Below are 24884 nucleotides of genomic sequence, written 5' to 3'. Positions count from 1 at the left end.
TATCTAAGAAGGGGCAATTGTGTGGACTGAGACAATTATTATTTGCTGACGCCTTGGGTATAAGGATATATGTGCCATATGTGTATGAATTTCTTGAGAGCGTTCCTTTTTATATAAGGTCCACTTTCCAAGCGTAGAGTGTTATTTATCCTGGATTTTAGTTCTGTTATCGTTGGGGGAGAATGGTCTATCCAATGTAGTGCCAACAACTTTCTGGCTTGGAATAATATTCTTGAGCTACCTACTGCCATATGGGAGTCTAAGTCTACGTCTTCTCCCAGGAGTCCTAGGATACAGATTTTAGGTTCCAACCGAAGTTGTATCCCAAATACAGATAGTACAAGAGCGATCACCCCCTTCCAGTAGTCGCCAATATTCCCACATCATATGCATCAGGTGGGCGTCATTTTGACCACATCTAGGACATGTGTCATCCGTTTGTATTACAATTTTAAATAAAATACTTGGGGATCTATATACCCTATGAATGAGAAGAATTCGGGACAATCTTTGTGACTCTGACAATGAAAGTTTCGGTGTCAAATCCAGTATTTTCCCCATTGCTCCTCAGATAACGGACCCACATCCTCCTCCCATTTTGTCTTAACTATCAAAGGATATTTATCCAAATGTAGGGCCAGTAACTGCCTATAAATAAGGGTTAATAGACCTTTTGTATCTACTGCTTTAGCAATGGTATCTATTGGGTGATGTCTATCAATCAGTATGATGTTTATTCTAGTACCCCTATCCTCCCACTCACTAATATTATTTAGCTTCTATAGCTCTGGTAAGTTATAGTTGTGCCATAAAGGAGTAGTTTGTGTACTTTCCAATCCCCAGAATATTTTTACCCCTATCCCACACCTTATATATTAACTTTAGTGTACGACATTTTAAGTAATTTTCTCGAGGAGGCCCTATATCGAGTACCGAGAATGGAAGCTTTCACTTGGTTCCTTCCATAAGTAAATGCCCTGAAATTACACAATATTTGCGAGTACCCCATCCATGAAACTACTTTAGCTCCCTTCTAGCGTTAAGCCGGTCTACATATACCTGGAAGGAAGCAGATCATTTATGTTGTTTGTCAAGGAGATCAATCCGCTCAAGCAAATGGGAGACTTTAGCTGTTCTCTCCTTTTTTTGAGCTTTTATCTGTTTTAATATTATACCTCTGATGACACAGGTGAGTGCTTCCCCTTTAAATGGTAAGACCGTTTCATCATGCTCATATATTTGAAGGAGTCTATAGTCTCAAATAGGTCTGAGACACAGAGTGAGTCTTTCAACAGATTATCATTTAGGTTCCAACATCTGAAGCCTAGGTGGAGTCCGGCATAGTCAGAACTATAATACAACGGGAGATGCGTGTCTCTGTCTGAAGCCTTTATTGACTGCGCAAGCGCGACACGCCTGCGCAGTCTGGCTCCAGACAGAAGCAGGCATGGAGCCGTTACAGGTAAGAGGAGCGTATATGGTGCCAGAGATCACAGTATGCGTAGACACTGAACGCATACCACGATCTCCGGTGCCATACTTACCTGACTGGGAGGAACGTTGCCGCGGCACCTCTCTTCGCCGGAGACCGGGGCAGGAGTGAAGGTGTCGAATCAGCACATGCACATAGTGCTATTTGCAGTGTGTCTTCAGCAAAATGGCACCGGACAGCGCGGTATGGGCATGCGCATACTCTGGCGCTGCACTCCTCCCCCAGCCTCCGGCAGAACAGAACACTGTAGCGCTGGAGCACAGAGAAGAAAGGTGAGATTAAGTGTTTATTTTATTGTATGTGTGCAGCGTGAAAGGGATGAGGTGTGCCATACATACCAGGATTGGGGGGTGAGGGGGCAACACATATCAGGAATGGGGGATGAGGGGTACCAAGCATACCAGGATTGGGGGATGAGGAGTACCATGCATACCAGGATGAGGAATGGGGTGCCATGCATACCAGGATGAGGGGTACCAAACATACCAGGATTGGGGGGGGTGAGGGGTGCCATACATACCAGTATAGGGATGAGGAGTGCTATGCATACAAGGATTGGTGGGTGAGGGGACCATGCATACCAGGATTGGGGAGTGAGGAGGGGTGCCATGCATACCAGAATAGGGATGAGGGGTACCATACATACCAGGATAGGGATGGGGTACCATGCATACCAGGATAGGGACGAGGGGTACCCTACATACCAGGATAGGAATGCGGGGTACCATGCATACCAGGATGAGGGATGGGGTGCCATGCATACCAGGATAGGAATGCAGGGTACCATGCATACTAGGATAGGGATGGGGTACCATGAATACCAGAATAGGGGTACCATACATACCAGGATAGGAATGCGGGGGTTACCATGCATACCAGGATGAAGGGTACCATGCATACCAGAATAAGGATGAGGAGTACCATGCATACCAGTATAGGGATGAGGGGTGCCATGCATACCAGTATAGGGATGAGGGGTGCCACACATACCAGGATAGGGGGTGGGGTGCCATGCATACCAGGATGAGTGATTGGGTGCCATACATACCAGGTTTCTGGGATGAGGAAGCCATATATACCAGAATTGGGATGAGGGGTGCCATGCATACCAGGTTTCTGGGATGAGGCCATACATACTAGAATTGGGATGAGGGGTGCCATGTATACCAGGATGAGGGATGGGGTGCCATGCATACCAGGATGAGAGGTACCATACATACCAGAATAGGGATGAGGGGTACCATGCATATCAGGATAGGAATGAGGGGCACCATGCATACCAGGATGAGGAATGGGGTGCCATGCATACCAGGATTGGGGGATGAGTGGTGCCATGCATACCAGGATGAGGGATTGGGTAACATACATACCAGGATTGGGATGAGGGGTGCAATGTATACCAGATTTGGAATCGGGTGCCATGCATACCAGGATTGGGGGATGAGGAGGCCATACATACCAGGATTGGGGGATGAGGGGTGCCATACATACCAGGATAGGGATGAGGGGTACCATGCATACCAGGATTGGGGGATTAGTGGTGCCATGCATACCAGGATGAGGGATTGGGTACCATACATACCAGGATTGGAATGAGGGGTGCAATGTATACTAGATTTGGAATGAGAGGTGCCATGCATACCAAGATTGGGGATGAGGGGTGCCATGCATAAAGATTGGGGATGATGGGTGCCATGCATACCAGGATTGAGGATGAGGGGTGCCATGCATACCAGGATTGGTGGTGAGGGGTGCCATGCATACCAAGATTGGGAATGAGGGGTGCCATGCATACCAGGATGGGATGGTGGGGACGGACAGCATGGGGGCAGCAGAAATACCAGCATGGGAGACCATATACCAATAAAAATGCTCGCCACCCGGGCATAGAACGGGTTCCATAGCTAGTTACAATATACAGGAGCCTGATCTGACCATACAGCGGTTCCTACCTGAGATGTAGCTTGCCATGTAGGCAAGTGACGGCTAATTAAGAAAAGGACTATATGGCTATGCATATTGTGTAAAGGAGAATAATAGGTATAATCCTTTACGTCTGGATGTAGTATCCTCCATACATCGACCGGTTGAGACCAAAGCACAATTAGCAAAGCTTTTGTTTGTGTTTTATATTGGGGACTCCAGCCCTGGGCCGGGTCTAAAGAAGGATCCAAGACAGAATTAAAGTCACCTCCAATGATGATAAGGTCCTCCGCAAAATATTTTAGTTTGTTTAAATAATGACGTCATGTCTTAATTTTGTCACAATTAGGGAGATAGAAGTTTTGGAGTAGATGGAGATCTTAAACGCATACCTCCTCTCCGTGTCAGACAGTGTTTCTACAATAGTATGCAGCAGTGATCTGTGGCGGCCTATACTCAGCACCTTAGACTTCAAAACTGCATTTTTCTGGGACGCCAAGATGAATAATATCTATTAGTAATCTGAGGTACAGTATATGATCGCCTCTAAAGTGTGACTCCTGAAGAAAGAGAAAATGTACGTGCTGTTTATGCCTACGATAAAACACTTGAGCTCCTTTCTCTGGAACATTAAGTCCTCTGACATTTAATGAACAAGTTTTGAGTTGTGCCATATTATATGAAAAAAAGGAGGAATGGAAGAGAGAAAGGTTAAGAGAAAAGAGGAATTATAGACGGTAGATAGTAACGTCTACCTCTCAGTGTCTAAGAAGTATAGATTATGAATAGATCAAAACAGTAGGAAATTGTGAAACAAGCAGATCCCAATGCAAGTCCCTAACTGGGGGTGATCTTTACAGGCGTAAGTCAAACTTTTAGTTCTAGGATTCCTATTAGGTGGAACCATGGAATATAAAGCAAGTAATGTAATATAGCCTGATATTACAGTAGTATCATGTGAACTCAACTTATATCCTGGTCTAAGATCTTATATGAACTTAGACATTCTATATAGTGGAAGAGTGTCACCTAATGCTCTATTTAGATATATCTAATTATATGCTTAGAGAAATAAGTAACCATCTGCAAACTGTCTCTCATCAGGGAAGACCAGATTCATTTCAGGAGCTCATATGATTGGCAGGTTCCTTTCCCATCTGGCTGCATCACCATCAAGTTCCTGATCCATTGAAAGCCTTCTGTGACGTGCTGGAACTCTCTGTGGCAATGGTGGAGCAGGTGGCCAGTCAGATATATGGAATGTCCAGGGCATCACAAACAGGTCTCATGTTGCTTGGATCTTTGAAAATATACAGCTGGAATGGGTACCCCCAGGAGTACATCAGGCCATTTTCCCAGATGGCATCAAGTAGTGGTTTCAATACCCTTCTTTTAGCAAGAGTCATTCAGGATAGATACAGTACAGACCAAAAGTTTGGACACACCTTTTCATTTAAAATTTTTTCTGTATTTTCAGGACTATAAAAATTGTACATTCACACTGAAGGCATCAAAACTATGAATTAACACATGTGGAATTATATACGTAACAAAAAAGTGTGAAACAACTGAAAATATGTCTTATATTCTAGGTTCTTCAAAGTAGCCACCTTTTGCTTTCCTGACTGCTTTGCACACTCTTGGCATTCTCTTGATGAATATAAGACATATTTTCAGTTGTTTCACACTTTTTTGTTAAGTATATAATTCCACATGTGTTAATTCATAGTTTTGATGCCTTCAGTGTGAATGTACAATTTTCATAGTCATGAAAATACAGAAAAATCTTTAAATGAGAAGGTGTGCCCAAACTTTTCGTCTGTACTGTATGTGAGCAATTATATGCGTTTTCCATTGAAATCACCAGGACCCAACTCCTCTGCTTTCCTCACAATGGCCTCTTTTACAATGAAAAAAATGTATGCGACAGATAATGTCCCTTGGACGCTCAGGATCTGGGCCATGATTGACTATTGTACGGTGCGCCTTTTAAATCTCCACCTCCTTATCAATAGGATCACCAAGAATATTATTGAATAATGATCACAGTGTGGGCAGAATCACTTGTGCATTGATGCTTTCAGGTATACCCCTTATCCAGATATTATTGTGATTTTCTTGATCATCAACCATATTAAACAGATGGTTTATTTACTGGCTGTGAAGATCCAGTGTTAGTTTCTGAGCATTATGATGGCCTCTAACTTGGACGACATTATCCTCTAATCTCTGTACCTCGTCAGTAAGCTGTGACAGGATAGAAGTAAGGGGACGTATTTCAGTATTGTATGTGGTCTCCAGCCTCTGAATATATTGCTCCATATCTTCTTTAGTAGGGCTAGACGCAATCTGATATACAAATAAGTTATGTTGTTCCCCATATCAGAATAACCTGTGGCTGGGGGGTAAATGTCCCTGTGAAGCAAGCACTGCTCAGTATGGGGGCTTTGGTGGGAGTACAGGGAGATTTGTGGAGCTGTTTTCTTGTGAGGCCTACATTAAGAGAGAAGTTGGTGCAGTACTTACAGACCTGAGCTGTCTGGCATCATGAGGGTTAAGACTGCTTCTTTTTCCATGCTGAGGTGAGGCAGTAATAGCTCCGGAGCAGGAAGATAAGACCTTCCATAAGAAACGCTGCATACCAGACATGCTGACAGAGGTGGAGGACCTCAGATTAACCTCCGATCTCTTCTTTCTTTCCCATATCGAAAGTCATGTTTGAGGCTGTAAATTGTTTATAATTACCCCAAGAACACGGTCTGAAGAGAGTGCTTTCAGTGTGTGCGTTCTCTTGGTGCTATGTCCAGGCCATGTCCTTCCTGTTGATGTACAATACGTCTGAAGGTGGCGTTGATTGGAAGCAGGATTGTGTGATGTAACAATCTTGTGTGATGTAACAGCCTTACGGAAACGCGAGTTGTGACACCAATGGAACGATGCCAGAACAGTAAGTGCATATGAGTGTTTTTATTTTAACAAGGCCAAACATGAGGAATGAGAAGGAGTTGTCCTAGTAGTGGACAACCCCTTTATGAAGATACAATTTTTGGTTAAAAATCTTAAAAAGGCTTCTCCCCTGTGTGACTTCTCTGAAGTTTATTAAGAGTTGATTTCTGTGTAAACCATTTCCCATATTAAGAATATGAAAATGGCTTCTCGTCTGTGTGAATACTTTGGTGACTAAGAAGTGATGATTTCTGCACAAAACATTTCCCACATTCTGAACAGGAAAAAGGCTTCTCCCCTGTGTGACTTCTCTGAAGTTTAAGAGTTGATTTCCATGTAAAACATTTCCCATATTCTGAACAGGAAAAAGGCTTCTTATGGGTGTGAGTTCTCTGGTGTATAACCAAATCTGATTTCCGGCTAAAACATTTCCCACATTCTGATCAGCAAAAAGGCTTCTCCCCTGTGTGATTTCTCTGGTGTATAACCAAAACTGATTTCTGGCTAAAACATTTTCCACATTCTGAACAGGAAAAAGGCTTCTCCCCTGTATGAGTTCTCTGGTGCTTAACCAAATCTGATTTCTGGCTAAAACATTTCCCACATTCTGTACAGGAAAAAGGCTTCTCCCCTGTGTGAGTTCTTTTGTGCGTAACAAAACCTGATTTCCAGGAAAAAAAATGTCCACATTCTGAACAGAAAAAAGGCTTCTCCCCTGTGTGAGTTCTCTGGTGCTCAACCAAATCTGATTTCCAGCTAAAACATTTTCCACATTCTGAACAGCAAAAAGGCTTCTCCCCTGTGTGAGTTCTCTGGTGATTAACCAAATCTGATTTCTGGTTAAAACATTTCTCACATTCTGAACAGGAAAAAGGCTTCTCCCCTGTGTGAGTTATCTGATGTCTATCAAGATGCGCTTTCTGGAAAAAACATTTCCCACATTCTGAACAGGAAAAAGGCTTTTCCCCTGTGTGAATTCTCTTGTGCGCAACCAAAATTGATTTCCGGCTAAAACATTTTCCACATTCTGAACAGGAAAATGGCTTCTCCCCTGTGTGAGTTCTCTTGTGTTTAACCAAATCTGATTTCTGGTTAAAACATTTCCCACATTCTGAACAGGAAAAAGGCTTTTCCCCTGTGTGAATTCTCTTGTGCGCAACCAAAATTGATTTCTGGCTAAAACATTTTCCACATTCTGAACAGCAAAAAGGCTTCTCCCCTGTGTGAGTTCTCTGGTGCTCAACCAAATCTGATTTGTGGTTAAAACATTTCTCACATTCTGAACAGGAAAAAGGCTTCACCGCTGTGTGAGTTCTCTTGTGCTCAACCAAAACTGATTTCCAGCTAAAACATTTTCCACATTCTGAACAGCAAAACGGCTTCTCCCCTGTGTGAGTTCTCTGGTGCTCAACCAAATCTGATTTCTGGTTAAAACATTTCTCACATTCTGAACAGGAAAAATGCTTTTCCCCTGTGTGAATTCTCTTGTGCGCAACAAAAATTGATTTCCGGCTAAAACATTTTCCACATTCTGAACAGGAAAAAGGTTTCTCCACTGTGTGAGTTATCTGATGTCTGATTAAACTTGATTTCTCTGTAAAACATTTTCCACTTTCTGAACATGAAAATAGCTTCTTTGTTTTAGGAGCAGTTTGTTTTTTAATGCTTATTTTGTGACTTTGATTTTCCTTAGTAGTTTGTAATGAATTAGAAGACAGGACCTGTTTCAAAGGATCAGATGACAGATCTTTGCTGTGAAGGGATGATGGTATATCTGGAGTAATGGCATTCACTTCAATTGTATCTTGTGTGATCTCAAGATCATCTGATTTAAAAATTGAAGATGTCAGCTGTCTCTCTGATCTCCTGGTACAGTCATCTGCCAAAAATAAAACCAATTATTATTTATGAATAACATATCCTTAAAATTTATATTGTTGAATATTTCTACTTAAACTCTCCATAAAAATGCACTTTATGTAAAAGTATCATTATCTACCAAGAAAACATATCACAGAAAAAAATCAGCCTTACCAATACTAAATCAGATAACAAATGCATTAGCATTTTAGTGTTGGTTGGGTGTACTGGGTTGTCTGTCCATGTGGGGTGCACTTATATAGTGCTGGGCAGCCTTCCTACCCAGTATGGACATCATCAGTATAGTAAGGCAGACACTGTGCATCAAACTTACCTGTGTGATGGGCGTCCTATGCAAGCTTCATCTGTGTGCATCTTTAATACTAGGCAACTACCCCCTCCATGAATTGGTACGATTATTGGTGTTAGTAAGGATGTATATTTTTCTGTTTTTTTTTTTTAAATTTTGTCCTATGTTAGCCATCATTATTCACCAAGACAATAACAGTTCACAGTCTAATAGAAAACCTCATAGGATGAACCAGTAGAGCGTGGTGTTCAACTGTTTGTTCATTCTGCCTCCCAAATATGGAATAAAAAGCCACCAAACAATGTTATGTAGGCAAAAATAATATCAATAAAAACTTCTACTCATCTCACAAAAAACAAGTCCCCACTCAGGTCCATCCTCTGCCAATGGAAAAATAGAGGTTTCCACATTATTAGTGGCTCAAAGGCTTTTGAAAAGCAACATGGCTTCCATAAACCAATCCAGCAATATCCACTCTCCCAAAGTCAAATCTCCCCCTCACTTCTGAGCCTTGCAGTGCGCCCAAACCACATTTATCATCCATGTATTTGGCATTACTATAGTGAGAAGAACCCACTTAATTTACAGTGTGTGTCTCCTGGAGCACAATCTGGGCACTATGTGTTTGGTAATGAAATTATATATTTGTAATTTTCACTCTCCAACATCCACTGCGTGCTAATTTCCGGAAAGTGCCTGTGGATTCAAAATAGTCACTACTCCTATAGATTATTTCACTGAGGGTTATAATTTCCAAAATGGAGTCACTTTATGGGGATTTCTACTGCTCTGGTTTTCTGCATTTTGGTCACATAGTGGGTCCCATCTCCTCTGGGATCTGCTCCTGTGACGTCTGCTTCTCTCGCCAGGAGCCGCCTTATTCATCCTGCAGGCGGCGCTGGTGATGGAGGAGACGTCAGAACCAGAAGCTCTCGGCGCAGGCTCTGTCCAGCCACTAAGATTAGGGTGCATGGTACCTGTAGTACCATCCTGTCTGGCAGTATGGGTGTGTGAGCGGTCCAGCTGAAGTAATCTACTTCAGCCAATTGGAAAACACCACACCCTACTAAAGCTGGAAGCATATTGCCGGAAGCTGCCAGATACAGCCTTGTTCTCCTCTGGTTCAGTCCTCTGTGCTCAGCTCCCGGCTTGTGTATTTGTTTCTGTTGTGACCTCGGCCCGTTTACTGACTACTCTTGTGTCATCTGATTTTGTATTTTCTATGACCTCCATGTTCTGACCCGGCTATCTGACTATTCTTCTTGCCATCTCACACCACAGAACATTAGGTAACACTGTGGCCCAAGCTTAGGGGGTCTCTGTCCAAGTCCAAATCCATGTAGAGGGGTTAAAGGATGATGAGCAAGGCAAACCCTGAGATCTGGAAAATGGAGTAGATAGCGCCAAGCCTGTTTGTGGTAGCCATCTTTTGAGCTGCCAGGTGACAACGAACAGTGCCCCCAATACATTGTGTCTGCAATCTATTCCAGCAAAATCTGCATTCAAATAGCTAAATGTCGCTCCTTCCCTTCTTAACCTGCCATGTGCCCAGACAGTAGTGTACAACCGTATATAGGGTATTGTCAGATTCAAGAGAAGGTGGAAAATAATTTGTAAGGTCCATTTGTTTCCTATTATCCTTTGTGAAGAATTCCAAAGTTATCACCACATAAAGTGACACACGTCAGATTTGAAGAATGGGCCCAGATAGGAACACAAGACTGTCTGCAGGAAGGGGTTAAATCAGACTATTTTGGGCACTAAGTACTATAGTCAAAACTGTGACTATAGACAATAACACATCTACTGAAATGACCAAACTCGACTGTCTTCATCAGTAAGTAGTGAGTAACTAGTGGTGAAACCTCTCTGGGGTAATTAGAGTATGGGGCTCGGTGGCTCTTGGGAATCTAAACTATCGTAAGGGACAATATTTTCTGTCAGATGAGTGTCAAAAAGAAATATTAGACATTCAAAGAGAACTTTTATAATAGTGCAGAGATGAGGTGACTTAAATTTAGCTTAAAGATTAGTGATGAGCGAGTATGTTCTGTTAACCCTTTCGGCGAGCATGCTCGGGTGCTCGCCGAGTATCTTCAGCGGTGCTCCGGCGTTATGTTTTCGTCACTCAATGCTCATGATTTGCGACGGTTTGACAGCTTTAATATGTGAGGAATGCCTAAGAAACAGGCATTCATCACATGTATTCAAGCTGTCAAACAGTCACAAATCATGAGCACTGAGTGACGAAAACATAACAACACTCGTAAAGCCCGAGTAACGCATGCTCGCTCATCACTATTAAAGATATATCATGGCACAGGTGTAATTTTTTTTTGTTTAGTTTATCACAATCTGGTTCGAAGTTAGTCGGTTTTAAAAGAAATTGAAAACTCAGGATAAAGGGAGACTCTGTTGTTATTGTACAGAAATTCACACTTGGCCTCACTGCACATTTAATGTTGTAGATCATAAAGGTAAAGTTTGGCCAGAAAGACGGGACCATATGGGCACATTCAGCAGCACAGAAGGGGGAGAAGGGAGATTCATCCAATAAGATATCATCGATCTAGGAAGCCAACAGCATCATTACCCTCCACTTTCTCTTACAGACCCATCATAATATTTTTCTTCAAGTGATTTTCTGGCTTTGTGATTTACAGATCTGGGCAGGTAGCGTCTCCTAATCACAGGGGGTAGGTGGATCCTCCAGGTTGTAAATTCTATGGAAAAGGGTTTCAATGCCCAAAATCATTTGAACAGTTTTGGGTGGAAGAGAATGTTGTGGTCTAGAGGCAAAATGGTGATCACACGATTGTGATACAGCCGGACTACACAACCGATAAAGCAGCCACAGCCGGTGACTGAGAAGAATCTGTGACTTCTCTGCATTTAGTGGTCACTACTCACCTGGGTAGTCATATGTAGGAATCTCCTCTTTACACCGCTCATCACCCCTCACATATGTCTCTGTAGTATTAATATGGGTCAGATCTTCACCCTGAAACAAATATTGTAAAAGTCACAGACAGATGGAGAAGTCACATCTATGATCAGCTCTAATCCTGCCATCTACACTGTTCTCATTGCACAAATAGAAAACATAATAATGGTGGATAAAACAAGACGGAACACAAGACCTTTACAGCCGTCTACACATCATAGGGGAGATCTCATGACACCTTCTCTCCATCTACCTGATGATCCTGAGGAACATTGGGATCTTCTTGTTTACAGTCCTGTGGAAGAAGAGGACGGGGACATCTCTCTGGTGTTGTCCTCTTACTGGATAGATCTGGAGGAAACACATACAGGGACTGGATTCATTCTTTACATATAGATAATTATAGGCCGTGTGTATTTAGTCCTGTCTATTACCTGGTGATGTGAGGGGCTGGGGAACCTCCATCATGACGTCCTTGTACAGATCTTTGTGTCCTTCTAAATACTCCCACTCCTCCATGGAGAAATAGACAGTGACATCCTGACATCTGATAGGAACCTGACACATACAATGATACCATCATTCCCCCGATCCTTTCATAGCATTACTGTATAATGTCCCAGCAGTGTCACCTCTCCAGTCAGCAACTCAATCATCTTGTAGGCGAGTTCTAGGATCTTCTGGTCATTGATGCCCTCATGTATCAGGGGGTGAGGTGGAGGCCCTGAGTTTGGGCTGAGGGGTCTTTCCCATCCCTCAGACACAGGGTCCTGACAGCGCTCACTAGAGGTCTGACAGCGCCCACTAGAGGTCTTCTTCACTACTGTGTAATCCTGGTTATGGAGAGACACATTAATAAATCTCACTGCAGACATTTCCAGAGTCCTCACCTCTCCAGTTCTGTCCATCTGTTATTCCCATAGATAAGAATGATGTAATATGATGTCATCAGAATCTCTCACCTCTCCAGTAAGACGGAAGAGGATCTCTAGGGTGAGGTGTAATATCCTCTCAGCCATCTTGTCTCTATCCATATCCATCTTTGATGGGTCCATAAGGAAAATTCTCTTAAATAGAAGATCTTCACTGAGAGGATCTGATATTGTAGGGACCTGAATGAGAAGATAATGAGCTGATGTAACATCATAAAAATCCTGTGTAATAATACAATTACTGGAGATAATAAGGGAAACATATGAGGAGATATATTATTTTACAGTATTTAGTTTTCTGCTTTACATCTAGTAATAAAACCTATATATTTTAGGCCACAGACAACAAGCAGTTTCTTCCTCGGAGTCGGCAGCTGAACACGTTTCTCATAGACTCATCTTCCATAAAGCTAATTCTCGTCTCATTTACCGACACTGGAATCGGTATTAGTAATACTGCAGGAGATATTCATTACACGTAACATGAGAAATAACTACTTTATGATGAGGACGACATCTTCATCTTCTACTACGGCTCTAGAAACATATTTAGCCAGAGTTCTTCACTGACTACATCACCACCGGTCGTCTATATGAATATTTCCCGTCTTCCTCGGACTGTAATCTTCTATCACATTAGATCTCATGTCTGATTCACACACAGAAGTTTGAGGCTTTGATACATGGTAAGGTTTTTAATATTAAGCAGAGTAGGACTATCCTGAATGGGTTCATTTTACCATGGTTGGGATAGCTTTCATGCTATTTTTGATCAAAAACAGTGTTGCTAAGAACCCTATTTTATTTAAATGCACTTTTGCTTTTTATTTATTCACAGCAGGGTTTATGATCCTTTTTCTTCTTATAGGTTTTTTTCTGATTTATGGCCATAGTAAACATGCATTTATGTGCTGCATGGATACCAACTTAAACCAAGCTCAAATTCTGTGTTTTTTCACGGGCACCATAGTCGCCCTGTGGGCTGCTGCTATGGATGATACACCCCTAACTATCCAACTATCATATGGTAAAAATCTCATAGGTCCTGGATTCATTAGTATCTGCATGAAGAATGGGGCTAAGTGAGTATTTATTAAAGGGAATCCACTCCCCACGGCCAGCAAGCATCAGAATCTTCACTGAATAAAAAGCCATTTCTCAGCAAACAGACCTCTAATATGAGGCATAGATAATTAGCAAAATAGCCCAAATATTAGAAATTGAGTGTGGGCGAGGGAACAAAATCCCCCCCAACACCCTCAAATACCGACTCAAAAGTAACATTTTTTAACAAGAGGAAAACAGAGTCATCATGGTTTAAAAAGAGACACATATTTTATTGACACAATTGATTAAAACAAGTATATAATCAGAATAGAGAAAAATATGAATAATAAGCAAGTGAAGAGCAAGGTGGACAATGAAATATCCGAATTAGCCAAAACGGACCTGCCTCAGTACTAGATGCTCAATCAAATAAACGCAACTCTATAGCTGGAAAAAGGTTTTTCCATCGAAGTAGAAAAACGCTGCACCTAAAATTCTTGACCAGTAGAGTATAAGTAATAGGCATAAAAATTTGTTTAAATAGGGTACAATATCATGTCAAGATTGATAAGCTATTATAAAACCGAACACATGGTGGCGCACTCTACAGTGCACTGCAGAGAAAAGAAAAAAGAAAAGCAGCAAAGCCAAGCTTATCAATTAAAGTGCAGCATGCATATTTGTATTAATACGGAGTTGGGTAAATAGGAGAGCACCTCCACACATTCCCTTCCGTCCCCCTACCCCCCACTCCTACCAAAAGAGAGGAGAGGGAAGTGACCTCTTAAGCATATTTGAGCAGAGTGCCAAAGGAGAGGTGTCACTATAAATGGGCATGAGGGAGATATATCTCTTACCAGGAGAGGTGGTGGGCGGTCAGTGGGTAATTCAGAAAAACCACGTGCGTCCCCGACGCGCGTTTCGCGGCAGCTAGGGCCGCTTTCTCAAGGGGTGGTGACAGTAGTGGGGAGAAGAGACCCTTTTGAACCGTTGGCGCCGGTCACGTGAACGCTCACGTGACCAATCGCACGTGTGATGGGGGCGTGTGCGGGTGTCCCAGCGACGCTGACACGGCACACCATCCAACTACTATAAGGGCCGTCCCCGTTGGGCAGTTCCTGAGGGCGAGGCGGATCTGCTCCTCTGACCTTAAATTTGAGCGTCAGGCCGTGGACTTGAAGCTCAGATTTAAACAACGAGGATACAGCAACAGATGTATTAAGCATGGATACGATAGGGCTAGGCGAACCCCACGTAACAATTTATTATACTCGAACGCCATTAAGGGGTTGGAGACCGGACAAGCAAAAATTCGGTACATTTCTAATTATAACCATGAGTGGGAAAATATGAGGAAGATCATGACCAAGCACTGGGACATCTTGGCAACCGACCCCTCCCTGGGACCAATTCTTGGGGATCGTCCCCTTATGACCCCAAGACGGGCCAAAAATCTTAAAGACCTCCTAGTCTCGAGCCACTATGTTCCGATACAACCAAATCCTTTTGGTTCTCGTGGACCGACCCTTGGAACTTTTCCCTGCGGTCGTTGTCTTGCCTGCACCAATGTCGCGCGCAGCAACACGTTCACGTCCTCAGATGGCAACAGACATTTCAAAATACGACACTACATTTCATGTGGCACTAGTAATGTCATATATTATGCCCCGTGTGATTGCCCCTTAATCTATATTGGACTTACATCCAGGGAACTGAGAAAACGTGTGCGTGAGCATGTGCGCGACATTGGTGCGGCCAGGACAGCGACTGATGTCAATGAACTCAAAAGCTCCCAGGCACTTTAGGGCTGTCCATAATTGCGACCCTCGCTGTTTCAAAGTGCGGGGGATAGACGTGATACATTTGGGTGCGCGGGGTGGCAATGTCAAAAAGATTTTGGCGCAGGTTGAAGCTAAATGGATAGTGACACTTGGGACATTGTCACCCCGTGGACTAAATGAGTCCCTTTCTTTCTCCTCCTTTTTATGACATTAAATTATTTATAGTTGATCCTATTTCATACAATGATCCCCTCCTCTCTACCCTCACTGTGCCCGAGGGATATACACGTTTAGGTTGGGGTCTACTTTTTGTTTTTTGTTTTTAATTTATTTTTAATTTTTAATTGGTTTATATATTCTTTCAGTTTTTTTTCAGATAGTGCATAACTCTTCTTCTTTGCACCTTATTGGACCGATCTTTACCTATTCAAAATGACTGTGTGATGCAGATGCTCCATAGGAAATGAAGGATGGGATGACAGAATGAGGGGAAAAAGACAAAGAAAAGGGCCACTGATGGACAAACTGTCATGGATATTGTGCTATAATATGAAATCTCCTGTTTTATTCCTGTTCTGTCTTTTCTTTCTTGTGCACATATAATCTTTAGGCGAGTGCTGCTGCCCTGTGACGTGGTACGCATGCGCCGGCCTCCCTGCCGTTGGACACGCCCCCAGCTGTCTGCATGACGTCCGCGCACGGTCGGGCATCCCCGCCCTTTGAGCGGCGTGCCCGCGCGTGCGCGGTGGTTTCTTGTCGGCTTGGGGGCGTTGTCTGACGTGGGTCTCGGCGGGCGCATGCGCCAGTTTCGCGTCGCTGGGACACCCGCACACGCCCCCATCACACGTGCGATTGGTCACGTGAGCGTTCACGTGACCGGCGCCAACGGTTCAAAAGGGTCTCTTCTCCCCACTACTGTCACCACCCCTTGAGAAAGCGGCCCTAGCTGCCGCGAAACGCGCGTCGGGGACGCACGTGGTTTTTCTGAATTACCCACTGACCGCCCACCACCACTCCTGGTAAGAGATATATCTCCCTCATGCCCATTTATAGTGACACATCTCCTTTGGCACTCTGCTCAAATATGCTTAAGAGGTCACTTCCCTCTCCTCTCTTTTGGTAGGAGTGGGGGGTAGGGGGAGGGAAGGGAATGTGTGGAGGTGCTCTCCTATTTACCCAACTCCGTATTAATACAAATATGCATGCTGCACTTTAATTGATAAGCTTGGCTTTGCTGCTTTTCTTTTTTCTTTTCTCTGCAGTGCACTGTAGAGTGCGCCACCATGTGTTCGGTTTTATAATAGCTTATCAATCTTGACATGATATTGTACCCTATTTAAACAAATTTTTATGCCTATTACTTATACTCTACTGGTCAAGAATTTTAGGTGCAGCGTTTTTCTACTTAGATGGAAAAACCTTTTTCCAGCTATAGAGTTGCGTTTATTTGATTGAGCATCTAGTACTGAGGCAGGTCCGTTTTGGCTAATTCGGATATTTCATTGTCCACCTTGCTCTTCACTTGCTTATTATTCATATTGTTCTCTATTCTGATTATATACTTGTTTTAATCAATTGTGTCAATAAAATATGTGTCTCTTTTTAAACCATGATGACTCTGTTTTCCTCTTATTAAAATATGAGGCATAGATGTATAGATTCACATTTCTATCACCTGTATGCCAATATTAGAGGTCAGATTAGTTCCAGGGGCTGACAGATTCCCTTTCATCAGCCGTGGGGTAATCATAAAACCAGATATGTATCAAGGCATTGTAAGGTGGCTAATGGTTGCATAGTCAATGGGAGGTATGTGTCATAGAGATGGCTGGTCTCTGTGATGTAACCCGGAGTGTTTCTCTAGGGTAGATAAGTACTAAGAGGATCGTTTGGTGCACCTGGGAGCCGGGTTACGGGTAGCTAGGAGAGAATGGGCAGGTCCAGCTACCCACATACCGCTCCTCTGGGTGTGGTTAACAGCCTATAAAATGAAGGGTGTTGTTTGGCACATGGTCTGTGTGTTTGGAGGTAGAAGGCCTCCTGTGTATGTTTGTCTTCAGACCAAGCCAGGACACTGGACGCTACCCCAGCTTCTGTGCCACACAGGCCTGGCTGAGCAGAGACCTGCTAAGGACATTTACTTTGTTTGCCTGATCTAAAGGTCATTTGCTTTTCTGTTTGGCTTCTGGGTTTATGAAGTAATAAACCCACATGAAATTTAAGAACATGCCTCCTGTTTTCCTCCCATTGTGCCCCAGTGAGTAAAACCCCTACAATATGTATAAAGGAAAGGGTATGGTACTCAGAGAATGTTTCAATAATCCGCCTCAACGCATTTTCTCAACAGGTTCATTAGGAGGCTTGATAGAGGCATGATAATTCATGATGTTCAGCATAGTGCCCCTAATAGCCAGGTGTCCATGTTTAAATATCCCACTTCATCCAAACCCCCCCCCAGACTAGGAGACCCATTCCCATTCCTAGAGATGAATTGTCACAGGATATACAGAATAGAATCTGTCTGCAATAATGTCCATCACCTAGTGTGCATGTCCGGAAGTGACGTGCTTTTTGCTGAAACAGCAGATAAACTGATTGCTGCCGCGCGACTCGTACCTGTGACTGCGCATGCCCGTAGTCATCATTCCATCTAGGATCATTGTCCACAAATGCGCATGCCCAGATGTCTGCGTTCCACACCGGAGCGCATATGGTATTGGATTGCATTCCGCCAACAGAAAAATCCTCTCTCTGAGATCAGTATCATGGGAGACTAAAAACAAGTATTGCACATCCTCCCATCATGCAATCGGCATGTGGATCTACTTTATCACTACCAAATGTATGGGATGGTGGCCCACAGTATACTCCTAAATGGTCATATTTGACCCCTATTGCATAATTAGAGATACACTAGGAACACCACACTTGTTAGTTACTAAATAGTATAAGTGAGATATAACTGATAAGAAATAATTCTGATAGAGAAGCTCAGATCTCTTGATGAAGTAAAACAATATGTGAACCATATTCACAGGGAACTGAGTAGCAATGGGTAGGGTATAAAATCCAAAAATGTAATCCAGAATGGGTCTGTATTCATACAAAACAGGCATAGGAAATTTGCTCATTCAGTCCCTTAGGGGCTAGTGAATCCAGTCTGGAAATCCGCTCACTTTCCTTTTTGAGGATACATCTATTGAGATCACCACCTCTCACATTGGGTTTAACCACCTCAATGATGCAAAAGGAGAGGTCTCTTGTTTCACCTCAATGTGCACTGTTCATGTGTCTCACTAATAGGGTGTCCCGATGTCACGCCAGGTGTGAGTGCAACACAGAGAACCACGCCAGGTGTGAGTGCAACACAGAGGGGCAAAGGAAAGGGAGCCCAGACACAAGGGAAAAGGGGGAAGAGGTGACCTCCTAATCTGGACTAGCATCACCCTGTCTCCCCCTAATGTCCCTATACAGCCTCCGCAGCTGTCGCCCATCACGTGCCTCACCCAACTATCCCTGGCGTAAGGCTATAGCTGGGGGTGGAAGGAGATGAGCACTAGTCAACCTCCGCTAGCACTCTAAAGACAAAAGGGGAAGACAACACAGGGGAATTACAACTTTGCTTTAGAAGAAACTCCAACAGGGCACACGGCCTCAAAACTCCAAAGAGGACGTGATGCTGATTCAGCCAAGTTCCAAGTAGAAATGAGTATACCCGGCGACGCCAACCTAGACACACCAGGTATATATACACCCAGACTAAAGGGAGGTAGAAGCTGGGTTCTAAACACAGCCTCCCATCTAGGCAGCTGTCTGCATTGCCAAACGTGGAGATCTCCTGCAAACCCCTGCAGGGCGACTGTCTGTCACCTCTGACACACCCGTGACAGTACCCCCCCCTCTACGAGTGGCCTCCAGACACTCAGGACCGGGTTTCTCAGGAAAAGAGGTGTGAAAAGAGCGAACCAATCTGGGAGCGTTCACCTCTGACGCTGAAACCCACGTCCTCTCCTCCGGACTGTAGCCTTTTAAGTGCACCAAGTATTGTAGAGAATGATGTTGGAGACGAGAATCTACTATTCTCGAAATCTCAAACTCCAAATTACCATCAACCATTACTGGGGGCTGTGGTAGAGGTGAGGGCTCAAGAGGTTCTACGTACCTTTTGAGTAAGGACCTGTGGAACACATTGTGAACCTTAAGGGCCCGAGGAAGGTAAAGACAAAACGCTGCTGGGTTAATGGCGGCGGTAATTTTTTTAGGGACCAATAAACCTAGGTTCCAGCTTCCAAGAAGAAACTTTCAATCTTATATTTTTTTTAGACAACCACACAAAGTCATTCACATTGAGGTCTGGACCTGGCAAGCGTTTTCTGTCAGCCATATGCTTATACCTGTCACCCATGGTCTTCAAATTACACAGAACACCCTGCCACACCGAGGAGAGCGACGAAGCAAACCGTTCCTCTTCAGGAACTCCAGAAGCTCCTCCCCCACTGAAAGTACAAAACTGTGGATGATAACCATATGTACCGAAAAACGGTGATGGCAAATTCTGTCAGCGGTAAGTAGGGTGCCCAATCCTCCTGATTTTCGGAGACAAAACACCTGAGGTATGCCTCTAAGTTCTGATTGACTCACTCCGTCTGACCATTCGACTGAGGGTGAAAGGCAGAGGAAAAGGACAGCTGCACCCCCGTCGAGAACAGAATCCCTTCCAGAGCTTGGAAACAAACTGGGTTCCCCTGATCAGACACCACATCAGAGGGAACCCTGTGAAGCTTCACAATCTCATTTATGAACACCTGAACCAGTGTCTTAGTATTGGGAAGAGCAGGTAAAGCAATGAAGTGAACCATTTTACTGAACCTATCTACTACTACCAAAACCACCGTTTTGCCTGTACAAACCAGTAGGTCAGTAATAAAATCCATGGACAAGTATGTCCATGGCCTGCTAGGGATAGGTAACTGAAGAAGAGTACCAGACAGACAGGTGTGCGAAACCTTATAATGCGCGCAAATCGTACAAGCAGATACGCGTTCAATTACATCCCGATGCAACCCCAGCCACCAAAAATGACGAGAGAGGAGGTCCGCGGTTGCTTTACCCCCTAGATGCCCAGCAAGCACAGAGTTATGATGTTCTTTGATTACTTTACGGCGCAGATCAGGTGGTACAAATAACTTTCGTGAAGGGCAGGAAGCAGGGACGTCCCTCTGAGCCTCCAGCACCTCACCCTCCAGTTCAGGAAAAAGAGCCTAAATGACTACCCCTTTCTGTAATATCGGGGCAGGGTTCTCATGGTCACCACCACCAGGGAAGCTTCGGGACAAAGCATCAGCCTTGACGTTTTTGACCCCTGGACAAAAAGGGACACCAAAATTGAACCTAGTAAAAAACAGAGACCATCTGGCTTGCCTAGGGTTGAGACGTTTAGCTGACTGGGGATATTACTGACCATAAGATCCTGTCATAACAGTAATAGGATAGACAGCCCCCTTCAACCAGTGTGACCATTCCTCGAACGCCAAATTGATCGCCAAAAGTTCCCTATTACCCACTTCATAATTTCTCTCAGCTGAAGACAATTTTTTAGAAAAGAAGGCGCATGGACGCCATTTACCAGGGGATGAACCCTGAGACAACAAAGCCCGCAACCCCAACATCTGAACCATCGACCTCTACAATAAAGGGTTGAGAAACATCGGGTTGACTAAGTATAGGTGCAGTGGCAAAATGATTCTTTAAGGAAGAAAAAGCCTGGAGGGAAGCATCCTGTAACGGGTCCGGGAGGCGGAACCTCTGAGCTACTATACAAGGGGGCGGCCCTTGTAAGGGAGCGGGTGGCAGTCTCTGGGTGAACGGACAGGGAGTTACGGCAAGTGATCAGGGCAGTCTCTGGGTAAGGGGTAGGTACGACCTGTGATGGCAGAGCCTCCGGGTAGGCTAGCAGGCAGATGGTAGATGTGTGCTCCCAGGTGAGCAAGCGAGAGTCTCTGGAATAGCAGGTGGTCACGGCACGTGATGGTGGAACCTCCAGGCTGGCAGGCAGGTAGGTAACGGAGAAGCGCTCCCAGGTGAGCGGGAAAGAGTCTCTGGAATAGCTGGTGGTCACCGCACGTGACAACGGGACCTCCGGGCTGGCAAGCAGGCAGGTAACGGAGATGCGCTCCCAGGTGAGCGGGCAAGAGTCTCTGAGATAGCTGGTGGTCACAGCACGTGACAACGGAGCCTCCGGGCTGGCAAGCAGGCAGATAACGGAGAAGCGCTCCCAGGTGAGCGGGCAAGCTGGTCCATAGACAGACTGACCGGAGTAGTAAGGCAGACCGTCGGACCTCAGGCAAGCAGGCAGGTAGCTGATATGCGCTCCCAGGTGAGCGGGCAGGCTGGTCCTTTAGACAGACTGACAGGAGTAGTAAGGCAGACCGTCGGACCTCAGACTGGCAGACAGGTAACAAGTATTCAGGCAGGAATCAGGCAGGTAACTGGCAGGTAACTGGCAGGAAACTGGCAGGAAACTGGCAGGAAACTGGCAGGAAACTGGCAGGAAACTGGCAGGAAACTGGCAGGAAACTGGCAGGAAACTGGCAGGTAACTGGCAACGGGACCTGAGGGCTGAAGCACAGGTGAGACACAGGTGCAAACAACATTGCTCGGGCACCTCCATTTTGGAGGAGGTGCCTTATATATGATGAAGTCCTCCGGCCATTGGCCGGGGACTCCTTAGGACGGCGCGCGCGGCCCCTTTAAGAGGAGGGGAGCGCGCGCGCGCCCTAAGCACAGGGGCCGGGAAGGAGCGCGCGCTGAGAGCAGAGCGGGAGGAGGACGCCGGGAAGGAGCGCGCGCTGACAGCAGAGCGGGGAGAGGACGCCGGGCACGGAGCAGAGCGGTGAGGGGAGCAGCGTCCCTGCCTAGCAGAGGGCAGGGACGCCAGCGCTACAGTACCCCCCCCTTTAGGCCCCCCCTTTTTTAGGCCAGACAGAAATTTAGCTAGGATGAGAGGGGCATGGATGTTCTCCCGGGGCTCCCACGTTCTCTCCTCAGGACCAAACCCCTTCCAATCTACCAGAAAAAAGGTCTTTCCTCTTACCCTTTTGGTGGCAAGAATGTTCTCTACCTCAAACTCGTCCTCAGCAGAAACCGGAGCAGGAGGCGTACCTGTAGACTTGGAAAAAGAGTTAAGCACCACAGGTTTGAGGAGAGACACATGGAAGGAGTTAGGGATCCGTAAGTTGGCCGGGAGTTTCAATTTATAGGCCACCGGGTTGATCTGACTGATGACCTCCAGTGGGCCGATGAACCGAGGCCCTAACTTATAGGAAGGGATCTTGAGCCGGACATATTTGGGCGAGAGCCAGACTTTATCCCCAGGGCGGAATTGAGGAGGGTCCAGACGTTTTTTGTCAGCGTGTCTTTTCATACGCTCGGATGACAGAAGGAGTGCGGACCGGGTACTCTCCCATATGGAGGAAAATTTGTTAACAAGAGATTCCGCAGCCGGATTGTCCGCCGAGGTGGAGACGGGAAACGGGATCCGAGGATGCTGACCGTAGACTACAAAAAACGGGGATTTGGAGGAAGACTCGCTCTCGTGATTGTTGTACGAGAATTCGGCCCATGGCAGGAGATCCACCCAGTCAGAATGGTGGGCATTAACGAAGTGCCGAAGGTAACTGGTCAGGTTCTGATTGATCCGCTCCACTTGACCATTAGACTGTGGGTGGTAAGCGGAGGAGAAGTCCAGGGTGACGTCCAGCAATTTACAAGTGGCTCTCCAGAAATGGGAAGTGAACTGTACCCCACGATCCGACACGATGTGACGGGGCAGGCCATGAAGACGGAAGATGTGGCGGATAAAGTCTTTAGCCAGCTCGGGTGCAGACGGAAGACCTGGCAGTGGAATGAAGTGAGCCATCTTGGAGAAGCGGTCAGCGACCACCCAAATGACCGTACAACCGGCAGAGACGGGTAGATCAGTAATGAAGTCCATCGCTATATGCTGCCAGGGGGCAGCAGGTACTGGCAGAGGTAGGAGGCGGCCGGCCGGCAGGTGTCTCGGAACTTTGTTGCGGGCGCAGGACACACAGGCAGAAACAAAGTCTATTACATCCTTGTGCAGGTTAGGCCACCAGTAGTGCCGGGTAATAAGCTGGAGGGTCTTTTTCTGACCGGCGTGGCCAGCTAGTTTAGACGAATGACCCCAGTGTAGGATCTTCTCCCGATCAGGTACTGGTACGAACGTCTTACCAGGAGGAAGACGATTTAGACTCACGGGAGCCACCTGCATTACTCTGGCGGGATCGATGATATGTTTCGGATCCTCCTCGAGATCAGACACCAGAAAGGACCGAGACAAGGCGTCCGCCTTGACGTTTTTGTCAGCCGGGCGAAAATGAAGGACAAAATCAAAACGAGCAAAAAACAAGGACCACCGGGCTTGGCGCGGGTTAAGTCTCTGGGCATGCTGGAGGTAAGCCAAGTTCTTGTGGTCAGTGTAAATTATTACTGGGTGAAGAGCCCCCTCGAGCAGGTAACGCCACTCCTCCAATGCCAGTTTGATGGCCAATAACTCTCGGTCTCCTATGGAATAGTTGCGCTCAGAGGAGGAGAAGAGTTTAGAGAAGAAGCCACAAGTTACCATCCTCCCGGAAGATGATTTTTGAGTAAGTACCGCTCCGGCTCCAGAGGAGGAGGCGTCAACTTCCAGGAAGAACTGCTTGTTGCCATCTGGGCGATGCAGCACCGGGGCGGAAGAGAAGGCCTGTTTAAGGGAAAGAAAGGCCTCCTCTGCTTCGGGTGGCCACTCTTTGGGATTAGTACCTTTACGGGTGAGCGCAGAAATTGGGGCCGTCCGGGAAGAGAAGTGTGGTATGAAGAGGCGGTAGTAGTTGGCGAAGCCCAGGAATCGCTGAATGGCCTTCAACCCCTCCGGTCGGGGCCATTTCTCGATGGCAGACAGTTTCTCAGGATCCATTTGTAGGCCGGTCTGAGAGATAATGTAGCCCAGAAACGGAAGCGAGGTCTGCTCAAAGAGGCACTTCTCAAATTTAGCGTAGAGATGGTTCTGCCTTAGCCTGAGCAGGACCTGACGAACGTCCCTCCGGTGAGTCTGGAGATCCGGAGAGAAGACCAAGATGTCGTCCAGGTACACCACTACGCAGGAGTAGAGAAGGTCCCGGAAGATGTCATTGACCAACTCTTGAAAGACGGCAGGAGCGTTACAGAGACCAAAGGGCATTACCAGGTATTCATAGTGGCCGTCCTGGGTGTTGAATGCCGTCTTCCATTCATCCCCCTGACGAATACGAACCAGGTTGTACGCCCCACGAAGGTCCAGTTTGGTGAAGATCCTAGCCCCCCTCAGGCGATCAAATAATTCTGGAATGAGCGGAAGGGGGTACTTATTCTTCACCGTGATCAGGTTTAGGCCTCTATAGTCTATACAGGGACGGAGAGAGCCGTCCTTCTTTTTGACGAAAAAGAAGCCTGCTCCCGCCGGGGAGGTAGATTTCCGGATGAATCCTCTGGCCAGATTCTCCTCAATATATTCGGACATTGACCGGGTCTCAGCAGCGGATAAAGGATAGATACGCCCACGGGGAGGAGTAGTACCGGGTAGCAGATCGATGGGACAGTCGTATGGTCT

General features: G+C 45.6%; 1 protein-coding gene across 1 annotated transcript in view; it reads right to left on the bottom strand.

Annotated features, from left to right (window-relative positions):
• Positions 1 to 5168: 5168 nt before the first annotated feature.
• Positions 5169 to 24884, bottom strand: part of LOC141240575 (uncharacterized) — a 42579-nt gene continuing 22863 nt past the window's right edge. The window contains exons 3-8 of the mRNA XM_073668665.1: positions 12438 to 12587; positions 12108 to 12308; positions 11910 to 12033; positions 11729 to 11826; positions 11442 to 11532; positions 5169 to 8240 (exon numbers count right to left, since the gene is read on the bottom strand). Coding sequence (XP_073524766.1) covers positions 6805 to 8240; positions 11442 to 11532; positions 11729 to 11826; positions 11910 to 12033; positions 12108 to 12308; positions 12438 to 12530 — 2043 coding nt within the window. The 5' untranslated portion in view covers positions 12531 to 12587 and the 3' untranslated portion in view covers positions 5169 to 6804. The remainder of the gene's footprint in view (positions 8241 to 11441; positions 11533 to 11728; positions 11827 to 11909; positions 12034 to 12107; positions 12309 to 12437; positions 12588 to 24884) is intronic.

This window comes from Phyllobates terribilis, unplaced genomic scaffold, assembly GCF_046119375.1.
Source record: "Phyllobates terribilis strain yellow unplaced genomic scaffold, ASM4611937v1 Scaffold_856__1_contigs__length_602872, whole genome shotgun sequence".
In the NCBI taxonomy this organism is placed as follows: domain Eukaryota; kingdom Metazoa; phylum Chordata; class Amphibia; order Anura; family Dendrobatidae; genus Phyllobates; species Phyllobates terribilis.
Note: the sequence above shows the minus strand (reverse complement) of the source record. Positions and strands in the feature narration are given on the sequence as shown.